Consider the following 25,078-nt stretch of genomic DNA (forward strand, 5'->3'; position numbering starts at 1 on the left):
CAGAGATAGTGAAATGGTTTGCATTTCCTTCTGCAGGTCATTTTATAGAAGGGAAAAGTGAGGGTTAAGTGACTTGCCTGGTCACACAGCTAGTAAGGGTCTGAGACCAGATTTGCCCTCAGGTTTTCCTGACTCCAGGCCTAGCACTCCATTTACTGTACCACCTAGCTGCCCCTTCCTTGTGTGCTACAAATTTATATTGCCCTTTAAGGTGTGTAAAGTGCTTTATATATTATCTTACTTGATTCTCACAATCCTGTGAGGTCATTGCTATTATTATCTTCATTTTATAAATGGGAAAGTTGAGGCCTGTAGAGATTAAGTGGCTTGCCCAGGGCCACGTAGTTAGTTGGTGAGTGAGGCAGGATTTGAACAAATCTTGCCTGCAAGTCCCAATATCTATCCTTTGAACCACTTAGCTGCCCCTATAAGGCTCCCAATTCAAATGTTCTATCAACCTAAAAGATGATTGATATTTTAAAAGACCTCTTACCAAAATAGAAAGTAGATTTCTATTTTTGTGAAATTCAAACCAAGAAAAATAAAAGAGAAAATGTTTTTTAATATAAGGTCATCAACTTATATTCCCCCATTCCATCTACTTTTAATCACCCAGGACTCTTTCCTTTACTCATTCTATACCAGTTCTCTTAGTGGAGAATGTGAAATGTTCTGAGTTGTATGCTCTATATTCAAGAGATGTTCAGTGTTAATTTTCGACCATTGCTTTAATTCTTTATACAACTAACTGAAAAGTATATATATTCAAAATTCAAGAATTTGTAGAACTATGTTCTGCCTGAAAGATTTTTTTTATTATTATTATTATATTTTAATTATATGCCATAAAAGAAATCTGGGAAAAGGCTTTTCTTAGGTTTCAGCTGCATATAATTATATCACTAACAGAAAAGCCTTAGAACCATTCCTAGGCACAGAAGCTGGGCAAAGGCCAGCTCCACCCTATGTTCTCTAAGGTGGCCAAGTGCCTCCTTATTGGCTGATTGAAGCCTTATCGTGATTTGTTCAGCCCAGGTGAGGACTGATAAAGATGGGAAGGAATTTAAAAGAACTGATCCACCCTAACCTAACTATCAGGGGAGCTTAAAGGACTTTTCACTGAAAGGGTAGCATTTGAGTTTGGAGGGAAAAAAGATATTAACATGAAGGACCCTTTTGTAGTCCATCAGGCCTATGGCTGTGGACTTGATGGAGCTGGAAATGTGTTGATTAACCCTAAGACAGTCTCAATAAAGAGTGATAATACTATCTTTGGGGAAGAAGCCCAAGCAATAAAAGAACCTCAACAGATGGCAATGAGACAAAACTGGTACCTACACCTGGAGGCTTGCAGTTTGGGCACAGTTCTAGGATCATGAGTAGCCAAGGAATCATTTCCTCTCCCATCAGCAGCAGGTGAGTCTGTGAAAGACTTCAACCTTTCTCACAAGGCTACCATATAGCTAAGGCCAGAACCCTTACCTTGAAGATTTAACCCTTTAACGTGGATACCCTGGGGCCCCTCTGGTCTGATTGAGAAGTTCCTCTGAGGATTCACTGTTTCAGACAGGCTCTGGTTATACTTTACTCAAATCCCCATCCATCTTTTTGCCAGCTGTTTTTCCCCCATTCCCCAAAATCAAATCAACATTGCCATTGCTTCTGGAAAGAGTGTGTTGATCTACTTTCCTATGACTCCACTCACCAATTAAATTAAATATTTATTAAATGCCTGCTATGCTGCAGTCACTGTGCTAAGTGCTTAGAATACAAGAAAAAGAAAGGCAATTCTTATTTTAAGAATGGGGGGAGGAGAACAACATACAAAAGGAAGGTGGAAAAGAGGTGGAAAGACACCATGAGATATACCAACTCAGCAACTTTCCAAAGCCAAACATCCTTCCACTATCAGCATTTCTATAAGCACTGACTCCCCTTATTAGAATGTAAGCTTCTTAAAGGTAGAAACTAGCTTTGCTTTTGTTTTAGTACTCTAATGCTTAGTGCAGCCCTTGATGCACAGTAAAAATTATTTTTCATGCATTCTTATACCATTTACTTGTTTATTCAGTCAATTAAAGGCTTTGATATTTGAGACAGAGAGAAGGTGGGTTTTGCTGACTGAATTTTTTTTAAGCTTTGCTATTTGCTGTGTGGTTTCTGGTCCTAGATGATGCACTAGATTGGAGCTCAATCTATATGTAAATTAACAGTGTGTAATGGACAGAGGATGTTAGTCCTCAGGGGTCTCAAAACCACTATTGTGAATATGAACTGAGACTAGTGGTCCCAGAGGGAATGCTCATGTGATTTGCCCCCCAAATACCACCATACCAAACTTAGAGTATTAAAGGATTCCAGGGTCATGTGGAGTAGATTGCTTTGTGCCCCAGGGACTGGTCTATTCTCAAAACTAAAAAAATAGTTCTTTTAGAGAACTGCATTTAGATACATCAGGCCACCCACTGACACAAAGTTTGTTCATACAATGTGTAATTTTTATTTTACTTAATTATAAAAGAGATCAAATTCAAACCTTATTATGGGGAAGGGGAGAAATAATCTCATAAATGGCACATTCCTTCACCTATAAATTAAAATGTTTTTGCACAAACAAAACCAGTGCAAACAAGAATGAGAAAGGAAGCAGAAAACTGAGAAACAATTTTGCAACCAGTGTCTCTGATAAAGGCCTCATTTCTAAAATACATAGAAAATTGAGTCAAATTTACAAAACTACAAGTCATTCCCCAATTGATAAATGGTCAAAGGATAGGAATAGGCAGTTTTCAGAGGAAGAAATTAAAGTTATCTATAGCTATGTGAAAAAATGCTCTAAATCACTATTGATTAGAGAAATGCAAATCAAAACAACTCTGAGGTACCACTTCACACCTATCAGGATAGCTAACATGATAAAACAGGCAAATGATAAATGTTGAAGATGTAGGAGAGTTGGAACACTAATGCATTGTTGGTGGAGTTATGAAAGAATCCAACTGTTCTGGAGAGCAATTTGGAACTATGCCCAAAGGGCTAATAAAACTGTGCATACCCTTTTACCCAGCAATACCATTTTTAGGCTTGTATTCCAAAGAGATCATAAAAATGGGAAAAGGATCCACACGTATAAAAATCTTTTCAGCAGCTCTTTCTGTGGTGGCCAAAAATTGGAAATTAAGGGGATGCCCATCAATTGGGGAATGGCTGATTAAGATGTGTATTTGAATGTAATAGAATGTTATTATTCCATAAGAAATGATAAGCAGGCAGACTTCAGAAAAGCTTCGAAAGGCTTACATGAACTGATGCTAAGTGAAGTGAGTAGAATCGGGAGAACATTGTACACAGCAACAGCAACATTGTGTGATGAGCAACTTTGATAGACCTAGCCCTTCTCAGCAATGCAAGGATCTAAGACAACTCCAAAAGACCCATAATGGAACATGCTATCCACATCCAGAAAAAGAGCTCTGACGTCTGAATGAAGACTGAAGCACAGTATTTGCTCTCTCTTTTTTGTTGTTGTCTTGTTTTCTATCTTCTTTCTCATGGTTCCTCCCATTGGTTCTAAGTCTTCTTTACACGACTAATATGAAAATATGTATGTATATTGAATGTATATGAACGTATATACAGAACCTATATCAGATTGCATGCCTTCTTGAGGAGGGGGAGAAAATTTAGAACTCAAAATCTTAAGGAAGTGAATGTTGAAAACTAAAAATAAATTAATTAATAAAAAATAAAATAAAAATGTATATTTTTAAAAATAAATAAAATGTTTAAGAAAAAATATTGAAGACATTTGACATGAACCTCCTTCTACTCCTTCAAACTCTTCCACATCATCACCTGCTTTCTCACCCTTTTTTTTGACCTCAGAGGATGAGATTTCTCTACTTCTTGCTAAGGCTACTTCTTCTAACTGCCTATACTATCTTAATTACTTCTATTCTCTTACTCATTCACACTCCAACTCATCCTTCATATTATGACTAGAAATCATCTTCATACATAGACACAGTCATGTCACTCCTCAGCTCAAATCCCTTTAATGGCTCCCTATGAATGGTCCATCAAACAAACTTGTACCTCCTTTGCCTGGCATGCATTCATTTACTCTTATCTACTTCCCTCTGTATATTCTTTCCTCCCGTCAAATTAAACTATTCATATTCTTCCCTAACACACTCCACTTTCACACCTATATCTTTACTCAAGTGTTTCCTATGCCACTATTCTTTCTCATCTTTAAAACACCAAAACCTTCAGTTAATGACATTCTACTTCAACCCTTAGATAACATGTTACATTCTGTTTGTACTTCACATGTTAATTTTTACCACAGCTATCCTCTGTTACATTATAAGCTCCAAGGATCATGTCATATTAATTTTGTCTCTTATACAGCACCAATTGTAGCACTAACTACAGTAGCCATTTGATAAATGATTATTAAATTGAATAGATTGCATGGAGAAGAGCAAACTATTATAAGGATACCCTTGAATTGCTTTACGATGAGGAGAATGATACAATCTCTCCCCATACCTCTTCCCACCAACATAACTAAACATAATCAAAGAGGATATACTTGACAATTCCATGTTACTGGAGCTTTTCTGAGTTGTCAGTAATGAATACTCTGGTGTTTCTCTAGGCAACTTCTATGCACGTATGGCATGGATTCCCACATGAAACCTTTTGGTCGTGGCTGGCATACTTCCTTAAGCCTGTAGGAAAGTAGTGTGTCACTGTGTTAATTATCCAACAAGGAAATTGATTATGAAGTTAGATAAGTGTGATATTTATTTTATCCACCAGGTGATACCCTACTTGAGATACCAGCCATGATTTCTCAGCTGCTCTTTGGCAGAGATACTCTGTAGTGACCATTTCTAATAAGTTGCAGTATCCACATGCAGCCACTAGAAGTTACTCAAATTTAAAAACAGGCTGTTCCAGAATCACAGTTCCTAATAGTCTGTTAACTCTTCTCTGGGCCAAATCCCAAATTTAATCTTGGGATAAAATGGAATACTGATCAAAATATTAAAATATGAAATCTGCTATCTATACTTGGCTGAGCTTCAAATCTGTATAATATTTTATTCTCTTCCAATATTTTGCTCACTTCCCAAAAACATTCAGAGGCTTAGTATGCTGTAATTATGTAGTTTAGGAATGAAATCTTACATATGCCCTAGGTTCTTGGAAAGGAATAGATGTTGGGCGGAATTTACTCTGTGTGTAATGGTAATTTAAATGGGAAGATCTTTCCCATTTATTAATAGGCCCATGTGACTTGCTTAAATCCCATGGAAGCCTAAGTCATATGTGGTGGGAGGAGTTTGCTGGATGAGTGGAGCAAGAAGGGTAGAACAGGAAGAGGCTAGAGCAGAACTGAAGGGAAATTGGTCAGAGTGGTCAGAACTGAGGGAGAGAGAGAAGGTAGACAGCTAGGCTTGTGTTTATTTGTTGTGGAAAGGTTCTAGGATGGGGAAGGCTTGGGGATGGTGTTGTTCTCTGCATTGTTATTGTATATAGACTTTTGTTACTATGATGGATTTGGTTTTCTGGTGTCTGAATAAATGTTTTGGTTCTGTCTTCCATGTGGAGAGTCTGTTGTATTTTGCGGTTCAGAAATGTGCTGAGATAGTCATGGCTGTTATAGATCCTGTGAATATTGCATTGGTGCTACATTGTCTCAGTCTCATGAACTAAAAAGGGAAAGCAGTTACCCTGAGTGCTGTATGGTGGTAGCCAGATCCTGGGAATATAGCCTTGAGTCTACACAGAGAATATAAATTACCTTGAATAAATGTAAATAGTAAAAGAAACTTCAACTATCCCATGGTAGGACTTGCACATGATCCTGGGCCATCCCTGGCACTATACCTTCTTTGTTCTGTTTCTATATGATACCTGGTCTGAAATATTTCTAGGAAGTTTGAATGGAGGATGAAGAAATGAAAGAGGAAATGAAAGGAGAGCATTTACACATTAAAGATAGCAGCCCTTTATCCCATTGTAACCTTAGCTTATCCCAGCATGTCCAATTAGGGTGAAATGGAAGTACCCTTGAGGGGTCTTTAGAACATGTCCAAGTTGCTTTTCATGGAGGCCTTTGCATCCCCTACCATATAGGTGGAGGTAGCTTCTTTTGATTGGTTGCCTGAATTTTAAAACTGGTGAGACTGAGCTAGCCATTCCTCTTTTCCTCCACACTTTTCTGCTACCTTCTTTTCTTCCTTTCTCTTTTTAATCAATCTTATCTGTTATATCCAAAGAGTGAAGACTTCAGTTTACCCACAGCATGAGTGTCATGAACTAAATCAATGAGAGGAGGGCATCCTTCACCTGCTTTCCCTCTTTTAATTTTGTTCTAAGAAATGAGCCTGTGAGTGTTTGTTTCTGTTCTGTGTCATTTGTCCTCATTTCAGGTGCCAGAAGTGATCTCTATATGAACAGGAGTTCAAGCCATGATGACCTTGAAGCTAGGATTGCAGGTGAGATGGGAGATGGCACAGGATGCCAGCCCAATGTGGAAGCCAGAAGAAGCCAAGGGTGCCTAGGACTTAAGTTCCAGAGGAATTTTGCAGTTAGAAATGGAACTATGCTCTATGGGAACTGAATTAAACTTTGAATCAAATCCTTTCTCCCTAGAGACTAAGGTGGTACAAAGGGGTAAGGATGTTTATACCTCCCCCAAGTTGAAGGAGTAAGTTTGTATGTTTGTGGTTATACGTTTTGAAGTAAATATTTCTTTGTCAAAACTAATGTGACTATGAGTGGTTAAACTGAAGTGGGGGGTAGGAGATCACTCTATACTTGGGGGAGTACCATCGATGTGGACTGGAGACATTAGCAGAGAACCTTGACATGCCTAATCCCCTTAAGGCTACCAGAGGACTCCAAGGGAAGAATGAAATCTAACTTACCTTGACCTTTAAGTTAGTGGGAGCTAGATTGGCCTGACCTACTCTCATGTGACACTCTCACTTTCTCTCTCTCTCTCTCTCTCTCTCTCTCTCTCTCTCTCTCTCTCTCTCTCTTTCTCTCTCTCTCTCTCTCTCTCTCTCTCTCTCTCTCTCTCTCTCTCTCTCTCTCTCTCTCTCTCTCTCTCTCTCTCTCGTGATTCCTGATGAAGAATGAACATCTTCATCCCAGTTCACTAAAAACTGTTATACTAGTATTTCTCTGTAAATCATTCCCTGAACCCTAGGATCCCCATAGAGATTAATAAAAAAAAAAAAAAGCACAGGCACTAGGACTACACATCAATTCAACAAATCTAATTTTATTAAAAAAGAGAAAACACTTAGGAAAGCACTTAGTAAGTTCCTACTATGCATGTGTATGGCACTCTCCTGTGTGCTAAGGATACAAAAATGAAAAGGAACCTAGCCCTGTCCTGAAGGAACTTACAGTCCAATAGAATGGATATCATAAGTACAGAATGAATATTATATCAAGTAGAATATAGCAGGGGAAAAGGAGAGATGCAAGCAAAATATTAGAAAAATGTAAGGAGAAAAAGATCACTCAGCTGGGATGGGCAGGGAAGCAATATTTTGTGAAGAAGCTGAATGAACAAATGAACAAAAGGCATTTATTAAGCATTTACTATACTGTGCTAAAGCAGTGAACATATAAAAAAAACAAGGCAGTCCCTCCTGTCAAGGAGTTCATATTTTAAGGGGAGAGTTAGCATCTGAATTAGGTTTTAAAGGAACAGACTATTTCAGCAGGTAAAGGTGAACAGGAAGATCATTCCATGCATGGGGGACAGCCTACATGAGTGCCCAGAGGTAGGATGAGATCAGAGGACAGGTAGCAATCCAGTCCAGCTGAAACATAGAAGGCATTATTTTGTCAGGATTCAGAAGATTGGATTAGAGAGAAAGAGACAAGAGGCAGAGGAACCAGTTAGGAAACTATTGCAAAAGTCCAGGTGAAGTAATAATGAAGATCTCAACTAGATTGATATTAGTAGAGGTGTAAAGGGAGAGATGGATACCTGGGCGATTGTGCAGATAAAATCAACAGGACCTGATAAGTGACTGGATGAACAAGTCAAGAAGCAAATCTGGGAAGGGCAGAGCAGGTAGGTCTTAATGATGCCTCTTCCTAGTACCAAAAATAATAATTCACATTTCTGTAGTGCTTGACAGTTTACAGAGAACTTTCCTATAAGTTCTAGTAATCAAAATAGAAAATGCTCTTAAAGATAGGCATGTATAATTTTGTCTGTTTATCCTTCATTAATTTTCCAATGTCCTGTGGTTTACCTTGATCCAAACACACCCTTAAAAAAGCATCAATGAGGTGACATTCTTTCCCTTTGCAATCTTCAGCTTCATTTTGTAATCTTGTTTCTGGAAGGAACTTGTCTAACGAGAAATGTTTCTAAGCAGAGCATTGTTACAACATGCACGTTGACAAGTAAGCTTGAACTAGGCAGAAGTAAAAAGTTTCACACACTGAGTACTTTTATTTTTTAAATGTTATCACTGATAAGCAGTATATCCCATTGTTCCTTGTCTGCTCCTCTGGGTAATTATCAAGAAATTCAATGACTTTTCAGTTGTTTCTCATTTCCTTAAGGCAACCACAGTTTGACTAGGAAATGTTTCATCATAAGCTATTCCTACTTCTCTTGCTGATAGAATTTAAAAGCTCTCATTTTAAAAATACATTAAAAATAGACAAACAAAATACTCTGTGGTTCAGGAATAATGTAAAAGGAAAGAGAATATTTTTAAAACTGTTTCTTGATTCTTTTTGAAACATTATTAATACTTCTCACTAACCTCCTATTAAATCCTCCTTTCAAAGTACAGTTAGGTACAGCAACCAACAAACACATTGATCAACTGTTATTACATGCCTTATTTTATACCTTTAGTCTACTACAAGAAAGGAGGTATATTTCTGCACCAGTCTTCCAAAGTCAAAATTGGACATTGTACTGATATAAATTTGTTGTCTTAAAAATGAATGTTCTTTTAAAATTAATTTTAATAAATCCCCCTTCATTTTTCTCCCTCCCCTTAAATTTCACTCTTGTTTAAAAAATCCAGAAAAAATAAAATCCTTGTTACAAACACATAGTCACCAAAACATATTCCCCTAATAGTTACATCCAAAAAACAGCCTTTGAGTCCACCACCTTTCTATCAAATAGCATATTTCATCATTAGTCTTCATCATTCATCATTGATTGACCACTATTTTGATCAGTGTTCCAAAATATTTCAAAGTTGTTTATCTTTACAATATAATTGTTATTGTATAAATTGTTCTCCTGGTTCTACTTACTTCACTTTACATCAGTTCATAAAAACTTTCCCATATTTCTCTGAAATCATTCCCTCCATTACTACAGAACAGTGTTCCATTGCATTCATGTACTATAACTTGTTCAGCCATTCCCCATTTGGTGAACATCTCCTCAGTTTCTAATTCTTTCACACTACTAAAATGAACTGCTATAAATATTTTTGTTCATTTTCTCTTTCTTTGATCTCTTTGGCACATATTCCTACTAATGGTATTGCTGGATTAAAGGATATATACAGTTTAATAGCTTGTTAGGCAAAGTTCCAAATTGCTTTCCAGAATAGCTAGACCAATTCAAAGCTCCACCTACAATGAGTTAATATAGCTATTTCCCCCACAGCCCCTCCAGAACTTGTCATTTTCCCTTTTCACCAACTTTGCCAATCTGATAGGTGTGGAGTGGAAACTCAAGGATTGCTTTAATCTGAATTTATCTAATTATTAGTAATTCAAAGCATTTCTTTTATATGGCTATTGATAGGTTGGATTTCTTCTTCTGAAAACTGCCTGTTCATATTCTTTAATCATTTCTTAATTGGAAAGTGGCTCTTTTTCTTAAAAATTTGAATCAGCTCAATATGTGTGTGTGCATATATATATGTATATATATATATATATATATCTGTGTGTGTATTCATATATATATATACACACACAAACTTACACATACAAAATAAGTGAGAACTTTATCAGAGGAATTTGTTTCAGAAATTTCCCTCCCCATTTACTTCTCTGCTCATTTTAGCTACATTGGTTTTGTTTCTGCAAAAACTTTTATTTTTATAAAATCAAAATTGTCCATTTTTTCCTTCTCTATCTCTCATTTTGTCATGGGTAATAAGTAAAAAAATTAGATTTCAAACCCAGGCCTTCTGATTACAAACCATGGTCTCTTTCCACCTCACTATGCTTCTCTAAGGTACCATTTTGCTCTAAAATTCTGTGCTTCATCTGTTGTTATTATAACTCTGCTACCCTCTCATAAAGTATTTTTTAAAATGCTTGTCTTTTGAAAATCACCTTTTTAGGCCCTCTCTATCACTAAACCCTACCATGCTAAGGTAGATTATGCAAATGTTAGTATGCACATTTTACCAGTGAGGAAAATAACAAGGGGAGGGAGCAAATATTCATCAAATGTCTACTATGTGCCACATGCTTTACAAGTATTATCCCATTTGATTCTTACAGCAATCCTGGGATAATAAGTCCCCATTTTAGGTCCCCATTTTACAGCTGGGGAAACTGAAGAAAATAGGGGTTACCTGATTTTCCCAGGGTCACCCAGCTAGAATGTTGTCTGAGAGTGGATTTGAACTTAGATCCTTCTCTGACTCCAGGTCCCGAGTTCTATCTACTGTACCAGTGTATGCAGTATGAGAACTTAAATAACTTGCCTGTGTTCACATCACTAGGAAGAGATAGAGATAAGATTTGAATCTAGATTGCCTGATTTCAAAAATGGGGAGAAAGCAATATATTCCCTATGTTGTTGTTTGTCCATCCAGGGCCATCTCTTATGCTGTAGGGTAGAGCAAAGACTCTGGCCTAGCCAGGGTAAGTACACTGATGGGAGATGCCCCAATGAAAATGGCCTCTGGTTCCCTGACATTTGAAAGTTGCACTACAGGGAGAGAAGTAAAGGATGAGCTCTAAGCAAAGTGTTGGAGATGAGGAGATCTGTCGTTCAGTCACCTCATGTCCAAGCCCTACCAGGGCAAGTTCATTTTCAGGAAGAACTTTGGGCAGCAGTGTCCTCTGAGCAGAGGCACCATGAAGGGACTCCAGCATTCTGCTGTTGCTCCTGACCCACAATAAAGAACTGGACAATGAAACGGGAATCGCAGGTGCATGAGCAGAAAGTTACCATATCACCTTAGAACAGAACTGGTAGAATCCAGCATGGCTCTTAAACTTTAGAGAAATGGATTTCAAAAATAGGAATGAACTCATGGCCTATCACTCTAAAAGAGAAGCTGGTTCAAAAGGCGTGGGAGTTCCACAATTATTACATTTTAATGTCTCAATTTTGAGTGACCTTGAAGATAAAGGAAAGAGAGAAGCGTGTAAAAAGATGATAAAACCTCTCAGTTGGAAGGAACTTTAGAGAAGCTTTTCCTAGTCCCCAAAGCTGCTAATGCCTTCCCTCAAAATTATCTCATGTTTATTTTTGCACATACTTATGTATGTACATACTGCCTCTCCTGGTGGAATACATCCCCAGAACTTAGCACAGTGCTTGGAAAACAGTTGCTGCTTAATAAATACTTGCTTGTAGGCAGATTGAATGGCTGATTGCTCTAACCCAACCCGTACCTGAACAGAAGTCCCCTCTACAACTTTCCCAAGAAATACTTTGCATCATTGTTCAGTGGGGAAAGCACTGTATTTGGAAACAAAGAACTTGGGTTTACATCTTACCTCTGCCATTTCCTACCTGGGTGACCTTGGGCAGGTTGCTCAACCTCTCTGGGCCTCAGTTTCTTCATATGTAAAACAAGGGTTTGAGTTCAAATCCAGCTTTGGACACTTATTAGCTATGTAACCCTGGACAAGTCACTTCACCGTGCTTACCTCAGTTTTTTTTATCTGTAAAATGGGTTGGAGAAGGAAAAGGCAATCTACTCCAGTATCTTTGCCAAGAAAATCCCAAATGGGGTCACAAAGAAGTGAACATGACTGAAACAACCAAACAACAACAAAATGAGGAGATTCAAATATATAGGCACTAAAGCCCTGTCTTACTCTATATGATCTTATGACCATACAGCTTTTTCCTTGAAAATTTTGAGTGAAACAGAACAGAACAAGTAATCTACAAATATACTCCATTCTACTTTTTGAAACTCTAATTGTTACATCAAGCCTAAATTTGCTGCTTTGCATTTTGCACTTTCCAGGCATTACCCCTAACCTGAGACTTCTCATTTTAGAGGTGGAAAACCAAGGGGCAAAGAGACTAAGTGAATCTCCAAGTTCACATAAGTAACAGGACTAGGATTTTAACTTAGTTCCTCCTTACTTTAGAACTAGTTCTCTTTTCATTACAGTACAATATGAAACACATCTTTTCCCTTTATTTAAAATATTATGCGCTGAAATTATACAAGTTGCAAAAGTGTACGTATCCTTTGACTTGCTACTGAGGCTAACCCCTAAGAATGTTCTTAATAAGACAATAAAGCCAAATCTATACAAAAAATATTTCTAGCAGCACTATTTGTTGTAGTGAAAAAGAAAGCAAAACAAAGAAAAAGCAAGGTGTTCAATGACTGGAGAATGGCAGAAAAAATTCCTGCGTAGGATGTAATAGACATTATTATGCCATAAAATGATGATTATGAAGAATTCAAAGAAATATGAGATTTATATGAAGTAGTACAGTAAGAAAGCAGAATCAAAATATTATACATGCTGACCACAACTATGTAAGTAATATCAAAGATAAAGAGCATTAATCCATGCTAAATACACTGGAGAAGTTCAAAGGAAGGCTCCCAAAACAAGGCCAATGTGAGTGCTAATGTGCTCAAAAATCAATATACACATTTTTTGGACTGGGATTTTATAGACACACATATAACCATTTTACTATTTCTCTTATCTGTTTCATTTTGTTTTTTAATTTTTTCTTATTTTCTTTAACATTTTTCATTATATATTTCTTTAAGTAGTTGATCATGGCAACTTAATGAGTTTGATGAGTTTAAGGGAAAATGAACCTTTGTTTGAGACTTTATATATTCCCATGGAGAGAATGAGCATAACCACTGGCATTTTATTGAGAAGTTTGAAGCTATCTCCTTAAAATCTCCATGCATTAGGGATGATTTTGATGGCTCCCATCTCTGTGGGTTTTTATTAAGATTAAAAAGAATCATTTAGGTGTCAACCAGAAATAAAGGAGACTATCAAAGTAATAACAGCAAGGATTGTTAACTGAGGCAACAGAATTGCAATTTGGAACATCAAACATTTTTTTCACTGCATCAAGCTGCTTCTCTAAAAGAGAAATAAGGAATAAATCTATTCCCTTGAGGACCCTATATTCAGAGAAGGGTGAAGGGGAGAAGGGAGTAAGAGGTACCCAGAAATAACTATAAAACAAATTAAATATAAGTGACTAAGAGGGGTAGAGTTGGGATATTCTGATGAAGAAAATTGCATTTGAGCTGTATTTTGAAGGATGGTTTCAGACCTGGGGAGATGTCAGAAGGCATTCATTCTGTGAACGGCAAGGGGCACAGAGTAAAGGCAAGCAGCTACTCTGCTTGGATTCAGTTCACAGGTCTTGAAACAGAATGACATTGTACTCCTGGTACAGAAAGCAGAAAATACATATTTTGGCTACATAGATATTTAGGGGGTGGGTAGTGTCAGTCAGTGTTAAACTAAGACAGAAAAGAGATTTGCTTTTCCAATAACTATCATCCTTACACCCTGATTCATCAGTAGCTAGAATAGAAAGGTAAGAATGCAGAAAATTCTTTTTACTATTTAAATAGAATAGTTGTGTCAAATGAACAAAATAATTTTCAATTATCTGTCTAATCTAGAATCACATACAGATGATTAAATTATCCAACCTATGGCATCTATGCAAGCATGCGCTGTGCTCACACACATACATACCCCCAAACCTTGCTATTGATAGAAAATACAACCTTTTCCAATGGTACATACTGGATCAGCTTTCCATAATCAACTTCAGCTTCCAAGACAGCTCTTTAGACCATTACTCCTTCACTATGCAAACAGCTCCTAAATGTGCTTTTGAAACATATGATGCTGAAGTGTTTGAATGCTGAGAGGAAGTCAGACCTCAGAGAACACAAGATTTCATGTGACCAGAGGAAAAGAATATATATGCACAAACTATTTATAGCAGCTCTTTTTGGTAGTGGCAAAGACTTGGAAAATGAAGGGGCGCCCTTGTTTCATCTCTGTTTGTCCTTTGTTCTTCAAGAGGATCAAATGACATTAGGAGGGTGATGTGTTGACTTATAAGTGAATTGGATTTAAGTGAGGCATTGTTATATGATGTCATCAGCCTCACTCTCTCCTCCAAAATCATCAGAGTCCAGTGACAAGACATAAGTCAAGCTACCTGGCAATGGCCCTGATCATATATCCATCATTTGGAAGACGGACTAAACAAGTTATGCATATGAATACAATAGAATACTATTATATTGTTAGAAATGACGAAGCGTATGGTTTCAGAAGCATGTGGAAAGACTTGTATGAACTGATGAAAAATAAGTGAGCAGAAGTAGGAGAACAATTTGTACAATAACAATATTTGTATAAAGACCTATTTGAAAATATTTTAAAAATTTTTTATTAAAAATTTTTTTAAAGACCTAAACTTTGAAAGACTTAGGAACTCTGATCAATGTAACAACTAACCACAATTCCAGAGGACTCATGATGAAATGTTACCCATCTCCAGATAAAGAAGTGATGGGACTAAGAGTACAGATTGAAGCATTTTTTAAAAAAAATATGGCTAATAAGAGAATTTGTTTTCATTGACAATACATGGGACTTGTATGAATACATGTAGGTATATTGGGTTTTATTCTTCTTTCTCAAGGAGTGGGGAGTGGGAAAGGAAAATGGGTGACAGAGAGAATGCAGGTCTGAAAATAAAATAAAATTGAATTTTTCAAAAAAGAAAACCTATAGGCTATAACAGAAGGCAGAATTGGGAAAGTGAACTGTTTGTCAAAGGTTTGCTTAATATCCAAGGTGATGAAAGTATAGCTTCATGAAGAATTTTAAAATGTGTCAAAAACAATGCCAAATCATCTGAAACAAATGACAAAAATGTGCAAAAATATTACATATGAAAAGTTTTTAAAGTTTAAAATAAAGGTAACATATTTTGAGACCTCTAAGACTTCAGATATCACAGGTGATTGCAGACTGGGCAAGTTAATGACAACTCAGGATAACCAAAACCTCTTTATTCTTCTTTGCAGCCTGTTGCTGTTCTAAGAGTGGTGAAGATTTATCACCAGTCCCACTTAGTCCCATACCTATATCACGGGAGAACATATCAGAGATGTCAACTAGGTGTGAACAAGGACTAATTAAATTATTGTTCTTAGTCAAGGATTTGGTGATTTTTGTGTGTGTACTATATGTATATTTGAAAATTGTATTTCAATATTGTATTGCAAATAATTGACACTTGAGAATTATTGAGAAATACCCTTGAGAACTATTTATTGTATTTTGTTGATAATATATTTCAATAATGAAGGAATGAAAACATAAGAATGAATAAATGAAACACTGGTGTGCAAAGCTCTGCTTAATCCTAGGGATACAAATAGAAAATAAGTCTTTGCCCTCTAGGAACTCACATTCTAATAATTTATATGATAAAATAATATAATTTGTTTCCTTTGCAGTTCTAAATCTTTTATGCACTTAAAAGTGTCGTTATGAGAAAGAAAAAAAGCTAAAAGAACCCCAGCTTTAGCCCAAGAACGAAAAGACTTTGGGATGAAAAAGACTGGGAAAAGCCATTGGATGAAGTGAAGTGACGTAACCAAGGAAGTGTGTTTGGATTGGTTGAAGAGATAGGTCCCGCCCCGAGAACTTTCTATAAGAAATCTCGCGGACGTTCAGAATTCAGTAGTCCAAGAGAAAATGATGGGGGTTGTTCGCATGTCTCTTTTTACGCAAAACAGTTGTCCAAACAACTCCCGAACGTTCCTAAAATAAAGCCGGCGTCTGTGGTCGGCTTCTTGTCCAATCCTCGCTCTCCCCAACCACAGAATGAGTCCAGCCCCTCCTTGGATCGCCGCCTCCCGCCTAGTTCAGGGCTCGGTCCCTGGCTGTCCCGGGCTCCCCACGCAGCTCTCCTAGGGGTCGGAGGCCGAGAGGAAGCAGGCGGGGGGAGGGGAGCGGGACGGCGACGTTGTTCAGTTGGTGGGTTGGTTTGCGGCGCCCGACCGCCGCCGGGGCTCGAGGGGTTCTGGGCCGGAAACGCCGGGACTGCCGCCGTCTCCGTCGCCGCCTCCGTGAGGCGGGGGAGCCGCGCGCGGGAGAGAGCGAGGCCGGGAGAAAGAGGAAGCGACTCTGGAATAAATAAACAGGGTGGGCCGCGGCGGAGCCCCTCCACTGTTCAGGGGAGAAGGGGCTTGGCGATGGACGAGACCGCACACAAGAAAGGACAGGAAATGAATGTTCGCGCCCGCCCTCCCGGCCCCCGACAGCCTTGTAGGGCGGGCGGAGAGCAGCCTCCGTACCTGCACCAGGATGGCCGAGTGGTTAAGGCGTTGGACTTAAGATCCAATGGACATATGTCCGCGTGGGTTCGAACCCCACTCCTGGTACAAAGGTTTTTTTTGTCTCATAAATAATAATAAAAATATCCCTACTAAGCCGTGGTGAAGATTTGACTCAGGTCGGCGTCCCTCCTCCGGGCTGGGGCGCGGAGACGCGCGTGCCCCGGACCCCCGGCAGCCGGCGCCCTGCGAGGGCGGGTGAGGGCGAGGCTCTGGAAGCGCTCTCCTCCGCGGGCCCCGCGGGGTTCCGGCTCGGCGGGCCCCCAGGGCGGCGGCGGAGGAGACCAGCGCGGGCTTCCGATGCTCGAGCGCGCCAGGCCTCCTCTTTACGGCGGAGATTCCCGTCTCGGGCCTCGGGCGCGGCCGCGCCCCGAGTGAGGGGGTGCAGAAGCGCTCGCAGGAGGAGTAAGCGGCCGGTACCTGTGGGAGGCCAGAGTTCAGTCCGGAGCGCACTCCCCCTGAGGCTGGGGGAGCTGGCGGATTGGGGGCGGCGACACAGAGTAACTGGTGAGACTGACCACGGACGTTTAGATAAGCGCTTGAAAAAAGCGAATGTAACCCACACCGAAGAAAACAAGCATTTCTCCGTCCACCAGGTAAACAGGATTTCACACGAACCAGAAATACTGATTAGTAGTAGTACCGCCTGCTTTTCCTTTGGAGTATACAAATAAATAAAATGTTACTTTCAAATTTATTCTGCTTCTCAATTTCCTTCTGAACTTCTTTCTAGAAATTTTTCAGTGCTGAAGTGACCTACTTCTGTAGAGTTAGGCCGTCCTCTCTCCTATCTAAAAATGGGGGAGGAAGAACGGAAAAACTCTTGTAAAAAATATGCATCCTTAAATAAAACATGTCCACACATTGACCGTGCCTGAATACGTATACCTGTGCACCTCAAGACCTCAGTCACTTCCGCCAGGTGACAGGTCGCCTGCCTCAGCAGGGGGTCTCTGCCACGGCGGTCCTTTAACCGTCAGATTTTGTGAGGTTTTCTTTACCACATTGTTGTAAACAACAGTTTTGTTTGTTTTCTTTACCACATTGTAATTTAGTGATTTGGAGCAATTATTTTTATATGTCCCTCGATAGCTTGAATACCTTCCTTCGAAAACTGCTCATTTTCATTTTTTGACCATTTATATCTTAGGGAATGGCTCTTGTTCTTATATGTTTGAATTAGGTCTCTCTCTATTTTAGATATGAGTGCTTTATCAGAGAAACCTTTGCTGTAAATGGTTTCCCACTAGTTCACCGCTTCCCTTCTCATTTCAACTGCCTTGATTTTGTTTTTATTACAAACAAACCTTTTCAATTTTGTGTAATCAAAACTGTCCGTTTTATTTCTTTGGTCTTGAATGTCCGTAATCTATAGATTAAGAAAGGTATTTGATGCCCTGCTTTTCTGATTTTTCATGCTGTCCAGGCATGAGCTGGAGCCAGCTGATACTGTAGTGTGAAAGCTGATTGTTAAATTTCCAGTGTCAGCATTTAAAACTTGGAAATCCTCAGAATCGGATCAAGCCTTCATATCTCGTTTTAATGATTGTCTAGGGTCACTCTAGACTTAAGAAAGTGATGAAAGGGAGAAAGTGTTAAAAAGTCGGATTAAAGTTAAAAGTGTACTGGAAGTGTATTTCTCTCTCCCACTCCTTACCCCTCTGCCATTCCCCGAGAGAGGCGGTTGTTAAACACTTACCCACACACTCCTCCATGTAACCCTTTGTCATTTGGTGTCTGGTACCAGAGTTTGGTTCTGAACCTAATTTCTGCCTGAATGATTTTCACTTTTTCCAGTAGTTTTGGTCAAATAGTAGCTGGGGTCTTCATGAATACTCTGATAACACGTGTGCTGCATATCTAGTCTGTCCCCCTGAATTTTTTCCCCAATTTTTGCACCAGTACTAGTTTTTATTATCACTGGTTTTTAATATATTTTGAGATCTGTTGCCACTAGACCCTCTTCCTTCTCATCTTTTTTCATTATTTCCCTTGAAATTCTTTATATTTTACCTCAAGATTAATTTCATCATTTTTCCCTAGTTCTATAAAGTAATCTTTTGGGATTATAGTTGTTACAGTGCTGAATAAATTAATTTAGTTAGTATTGTCATTTTAAAAATATTAGCATGGCATAAAAATGAACAATTATATTTATTTATTTTGTCTTTATTTCTGTAGAGTATTTTGATTCTGTATTTATATAGTTTGCATATGTTGGTAGACTCCCAAATATTTTATATGTTCTGTACTATTTTCAATGGAATTTCTCTATCTTTGTCTCTTACCTCCTAGGTTTTGTTGACAATATAGAGAAAAACTGATGCTTTATGTAGATAGATTTAATTTAAAAATTAAAAGCTAGCAAAGTTAGCTGCTTTGATAATGTTATTATTTTAATTGCTTTTAGTTGTTTTTAGGATTGCCTAAATAGAATATCATATTATCTATACCTTATAGTTTGATTTTCCTTTTTCCTTTGTCTATTCCCTCAATTTCTTTTTCTTGTCTTATTGATCTAGTTTGCAATTCTAGCCCTATAGCAAATAATAATGATATTAATGGACATTCATATTTTACCACTGATTTTATTAGAATTGTTTCTAGCATTTCCCTATTGTATATAATGTTGTCTTGGGGTTTTAGATAGATGCTATTTACCATATTAAGGAAAATTCTATTTATTACAATGTTTTGTTTGTGTGTGTATTATTAATAAGAATACAGGTATTGTATTATGTAAAAAGCCTTTTTAATATCTATTAATATAGTCACATGGTTTTTGTTAATGTGGTTTATTTATTTTACTAATAGTGTTTCTTAATAGATGATATTTTATTAATACTTATTAATAAATATATCATAATTTATTGATAATAATTGTTAGATACTGTTATTAGTGTGGTTTATTTATTAAAATGCTCTTTTTGAAAAGGTTTTTTCATATTGAACCAACTTTACATTCCTGTTATACATCCAAAATAATCAGAAAGTATAGTCTTTTTAATATGTTGTATCCTCTGTGCTAGTATTTTATTTAATTTTTGAATCAGTATTCATTTTGGATTAATGGTCTATAAATTTCTTTCTCTGCTTTATCTCTCCTTGATTTGAGTGTCAAGAGCATATTTTAATTAAAGAAGGAGTTGAATATCTTATTTTCCTATTTTTACAAACTGTACATGTAATATTGAAATCAATTGTTCTTTGACAGAATTCATTTGTAAAGCCATCTGGTCCTAGGGTTTTTCCTTTGGAAATTCATTTGTGACTGGTTCAATTTATTTTTCCTGAAATTTATTATTTAAATTCTCCATTTCTTTTTCATCTTATCTGAGTTGTATAAATATAATTATCCATTTCATATGAATTATCTCTTTTGACATATAATTGGGCAAAATCATTTCTAGCAATTTTCTTTATTTGATCTTCAGTTGGAAATTTTTTCATTTTTTTATATTGACAAATTTGGATTTCCTTTTTAAATAATCAAATTAGCTACTTTTAATTCATTTTATTTTTTTAAACTTCCTAATTTATCAATTTAAGTGCCTTTTTGCTTTTAATTTGTTAATTTTTTCATTGATTTTTAAAGTTTTGGTGTGGTGATTATTTTGAGATACATGGTTTTGTTTCTTCTTTAGTTGCTTGTTCAATTTATTAATCTCTTTTGTTGATGAGGGGATTTAATAATATAAAATATCCCCTAAGTGCTGCATTGTCTGTATCCTCAGGTCTTGGTTTGTTTTCTCATTATTCTCTTTTTTCTTTATAAAACTGATCTATTTTTGACCCCCTAATTCTTTAGAATTAAATTATCTACTCTCCAATTATTCTTTAATCCTTTTTTTTTTGAAAAGGTCCTTTTATTTTATTGCATTGTCATCAGTAAAACGTTTGTTTAATATTTTTGCTTTTATGCAATTGTTTGTGAGACTTTTATATATTAATACATGATCAGTGTGTATAAAGATGACATGCACAGGTGAGAAATAGGTTCACAATCCTTTTTATTACTCATTCAATAATCACTAGAGAGCTATCATATCTAACTTTTCTAAAATCATATTTAAAAGTTCTTTATAAAAAAATACTCTGTTAGCTGTTTAGAAATATTAATTTTTTAGCAGTAGTACAGAAGCGGTCCCAAAACATACTTTACTAAGTTTTGTTTGTGTAAAAGCACAGGGGCCAGCACAATGCTAGTCACTGGTCAATTTTAATCATGCTCATGAGACTATCTGGCATTTAACAGAGATGAAGTTATTCCCTAGAACTGTGGGATGTAGTCAGGGCACATCTCAATTTCAACTTGCAGCACTAATTGTGACTCCCAGCTCTGATTTCTACAGTTTTCTAAAGGACTGTACTCTGTACAGAGTCAAGTGGATGCCCAATTACCCAGAATTTGTCCACAGAGCCATAGCTTTCAGAAGCTTGGGCACTACTGATTTGGAGTATATTGAGTTCAAATCTCACCCCAGATACTAGCTGTGAGTCTTTGAGCCAACCACCTAACCTTTCTAAACTTCAGTATTCTTATCTATAAAATAGGGATAACAAGCCCTGTCGTACCTACCCTCACAGGCTTGTTATGAACCTCAAATGAGATATTATTCTTGAAAGTCCTATATGAAATGCACCCAGAAGCCTGCTGGCAGTAAGGAGGGGTGTCAGCCAGAGGTGCTGGAATGCAGCAGGCACAGTCATAGCAGGCCTTCCAGTTCAGACAACCTTGCCGTGCCCTATCTAGAAATCCCCTGTATGATCAAACACACCCCAGGCTAGAGACCCAGAAGATTAGAGTGCTCCAGTGAGGAAGCCCCAGGTCGTTTTAGTGTCCAAGGAGTACTAAGCACAGAAGGGGTGGGGGGGTGAGGAGGGTGTGGAGGGGGTATGGGGGATGGCATTAAAGCAGCAAAGCTCCTATTAAGAGAGAAAGAGGGCAGTGATAAATAAATAATCACACATGAAGGTGTCCAAAGATACTGTTTAAAAACCAAAAGTTTAGCACAAAGAGGTTAGGCACTCCTGAGTTAGAATATATTGGGTTCACATCCTGCCTTTGATACTAGCTGAGAGATTTTGAGTAAGCCAGGTGGCTTACTTCTCAGCCTTAGTTTCCTTATCTATAAAATGGACATAATAAGACTAGAGTACCTACTTAACAGAGTTGTTATGAGATTCAAATAAGATAGTGTTCTTTAAAGTTCTATACAAAATACACTCAGAAGTCTACCGAGACACGCACCTACAGGTAAGACTTCTCTCTACCAATGAAATCCTAGGTCTGGCCCCAAATCCAAAATCTTAACACATTTTGATTTAGATTTGATTTTGGATTTTTGGAATTCTTATGACCGTGTTGTTTCCCCTAATGGACTGTGAGATCCTTGAGAAAAAAAGTATAGGTAAGGTAGTATTTACACATACTAGAAGGCAAAACAAATGTTTATTGAACTTAATATTTTCATGTATAGCAGTATATTTCAAACATTGCCTACTCTTGAGCAACCTAGAGGACTTGTTTTACTTTTGCTTTCCCTTCCATCTTTTCTTATCCCCATCCAATAAAGTCTACTAAGGCAGATTTGAGGAGAGTTTATCAAAAGGATCCAGTTATGGAGGTTGGGGGAAGGAACAGAGGTTGAATTAAGTCACCTCTCCATTTCGTACCTGATTTAAATGAACTGATTGACTCTGTAGTTCAGATTCACTGGATTGTTGCTAGGTTTCCACTCTGGTTTGTTCTCAATAAATCTGGTGTCTAATGTCATCTTGTAGCATCAAAATCATCATCATCATCATTATCCAGTCATCCAACAAGCATTTATTAAGTGCCTATTACATTTTAGGGCATAAGGATACAAACTCAAAAATGAAATAATCACAGCTTTCTAGGAACTTACGTGGAGAAGAGGGAAGGAGGAGGGAAAGCACATTTATAAGGAAAAGTAAATAAAATGTGAAACTAATAATAGGCTGCTTGGGATATCTTATGGGTATCATGATAACTGAGATACTACAGAAACAATAGCAACCAACATCTCTTATGTACTGCCTTATTTAAATCTATATGATGTCATTTTATTAATTATCCTGCAAGGGAATATAATGGTTTCTTTTTTTCCACCTAGTTAAGTCAAGAGATTTCCATAGTCTCCCTAATAAATATGGACAATCCTCTCTCTATGGAATATATGAGCCCCCTGCTACCAGGCAGCTTCAAATATTTATTCTGGTCTTTTCTCTAGTCATTGCTCCTAGTTTAGAACACAGCAAGCAGGAGTCTAAGTCTACCCCTGGCATGATCCTTTTAGATGTCCTCACTCTCAAGGACTAAAAAAAAAAGTCAAAAAGGACAGAGGTGACCTGCACACACCCTGATGTACTGAACCTCACAATATCTCATCTTCCTCTTCTAAGACTTCATCTTGCCTTGAGCATGTTTGGTGTAGTCATATGTTTTCCCAGGAAGAGAAAGGAAAAAAGAACAGACATCTGAAAAGCTTTATTATTCCTGTTTCTGTTTCCCAAACTATCATCACCCTAGGCTTTGGGACAAATAATAATTTGAGGGAGATAATATCGTGTAGCATGAGCACCAGTTACCTACAATATACACAAAGTAGACACATGGTAATTTCCATTGGGGAGGGTAGTAGTAACTGAGGGGATAGATCTCCTATAGGATGTAGTATTTGAATGATGTTTTGGAAAAATCTAGGGATTTTTCTTTTACTCTTTTCAATGACTAAAAATCTATTTTCTCTCTCTCTTATCTTCTCTTTCCTCATCCAGTAAAATTTACTGAGGCAAATTCTAGTAGACTCTATATAAAGGATCCAATTGTGGAGGTGGGAATGGGAGAGGAAACAAGGTTGAATCTTAGGAGAGTAGAGAGGGAGTTACTTTGGAAAAAAATACTTATTTACTTAAGTCATAGAAACAATTTTATAAATATAAACAGGTAATCAGTAAGATGATGTTACTGTTGTAACTACTTTTGTAACTTTGTGGGGTAGGGTTGGGTTAGTAATAATGTATCACAACATTATTGTTCCATTGATATGTTTCATTGTCCAGAGGAGTCAAGAAACTCTCTCCCATGTACCTGTGGGGAGGATAGATGAGAGTCTGAGAGTTTTGAACTGCAGCTCAGGAAGAAACATCCACAATCAATGAGATGGCAGATCTTTTAAAATATTGGAGGAGTACAGAGCAGCTTTGTTTTGGGTAACCTTTTGTGTGGTCTCTCTGTATGGAATGTTCTTAAAATAAGGCATGCCTATAGTATATACTAAGCCACTTTCCATTTTGACTATGTTAAACTTTTCTTTTTCAACCAGTATCTCTGGGTACCTCCATCTGTAAAGTACCAGCTGACCATTTCCTTTCAGGCTTTAACCTCATGGTTTTATTACATATGTTCAGTGGTATCCCAAAACTTAATAAGATATTTCAGAATGGAGTGAGTTCCTAGGATTACTCCAAGGTCCCAGAAGTTCTCCCCTGAAATCTTAAAATGATTAATCTTCAAACTCCTTAATCTGCTAAAATGTTTTTAGTAGTTCTACAAAATGTAATTATCTGACTTTACTTCTGTAATTCCAACATAACCAAAGCTGAAGTGACAGGGGAAAAAAGTATCTTGTAGGGTTTTTCCCTCTTTTTCTCTTTTCTTATAACCTAATCTCCCTCAGAAATCCTAGAGTAGGTGTTAGTCCCGCTTACTGGAATAATTGCTGCAAAAAAAGCAAAGTTAATTAATCTTTCCTAGTGTTTTAAACTATTTAGCTACAGCCCTTAGAAGTTTTTTTTTCTATCTCGCTGCATTTTAAATCTTTCAAGGTTAACAGAATCTAGCTCACAACACAAATATGACACAGACATTTTACATTTTACAAAGACACAAACACAGGAGTTACACTCCGTACTGAGACATACAGTTTTAGCTTTACAGAGGAATACAGTTTAAAAAACAGCAGAGGCACACAGAGGGGTAAGAGGCACAGCAGTTACAATTTTACAGAGGTATGCAGTAAAACAAACAAAAACAGCTGAGGCATTCAGGACAATTAACAGAGATGTGCAGTTTAAGAAAGGATATCCTTACCAGGGTGATCCCAGACGAACCAGGTCACTGGAAGGGGCCCTGGAAATTTCCTCACAAAGAATGGTAAGCTTGACCAAGACAGGAGTTCAGAGGATTGGAGCAGGACAAGGGCAGAGGGCTCACTAGAGAAGCAGGGGTCAGACTCTAGAGAAAAAAATCTCTGGTGGTACCTAGTCTGTTCCCACTATCACTGGGGACTCCAATAACCTGGTTCCATGTCCAATTCTGCTTCTGACACCAATTAATGTCAGCTGGTTTGAACTAGCCCCTAACCTGTAGGTGACCAGAGCCAAATAGAGCAGGCTAGCAGGAGCAC

The 25,078-nt window shown here is 37.6% G+C and overlaps 1 protein-coding gene and 1 non-coding gene across 2 annotated transcripts in view; both read left to right on the forward strand.

Annotated features, from left to right (window-relative positions):
- The first annotated feature begins 1,163 nt into the window (after positions 1-1,163).
- LOC140522948 (uncharacterized) overlaps positions 1,164-25,078 on the forward strand; it is a 39,875-nt gene continuing 15,960 nt past the window's right edge. Inside the window, exons 1-3 of the mRNA XM_072638097.1 lie at positions 1,164-1,353; positions 6,447-6,512; positions 15,910-17,242. Coding sequence (XP_072494198.1) covers positions 1,164-1,353; positions 6,447-6,512; positions 15,910-16,721 — 1,068 coding nt within the window. The 3' untranslated portion in view covers positions 16,722-17,242. The remainder of the gene's footprint in view (positions 1,354-6,446; positions 6,513-15,909; positions 17,243-25,078) is intronic.
- TRNAL-UAA (transfer RNA leucine (anticodon UAA)) lies at positions 16,612-16,694 on the forward strand. Its single transcript has one exon. It is a non-coding gene; the product is annotated as a tRNA-Leu (tRNA).

Source organism: Notamacropus eugenii, chromosome 2 (assembly GCF_028372415.1).
Source record: "Notamacropus eugenii isolate mMacEug1 chromosome 2, mMacEug1.pri_v2, whole genome shotgun sequence".
In the NCBI taxonomy this organism is placed as follows: domain Eukaryota; kingdom Metazoa; phylum Chordata; class Mammalia; order Diprotodontia; family Macropodidae; genus Notamacropus; species Notamacropus eugenii.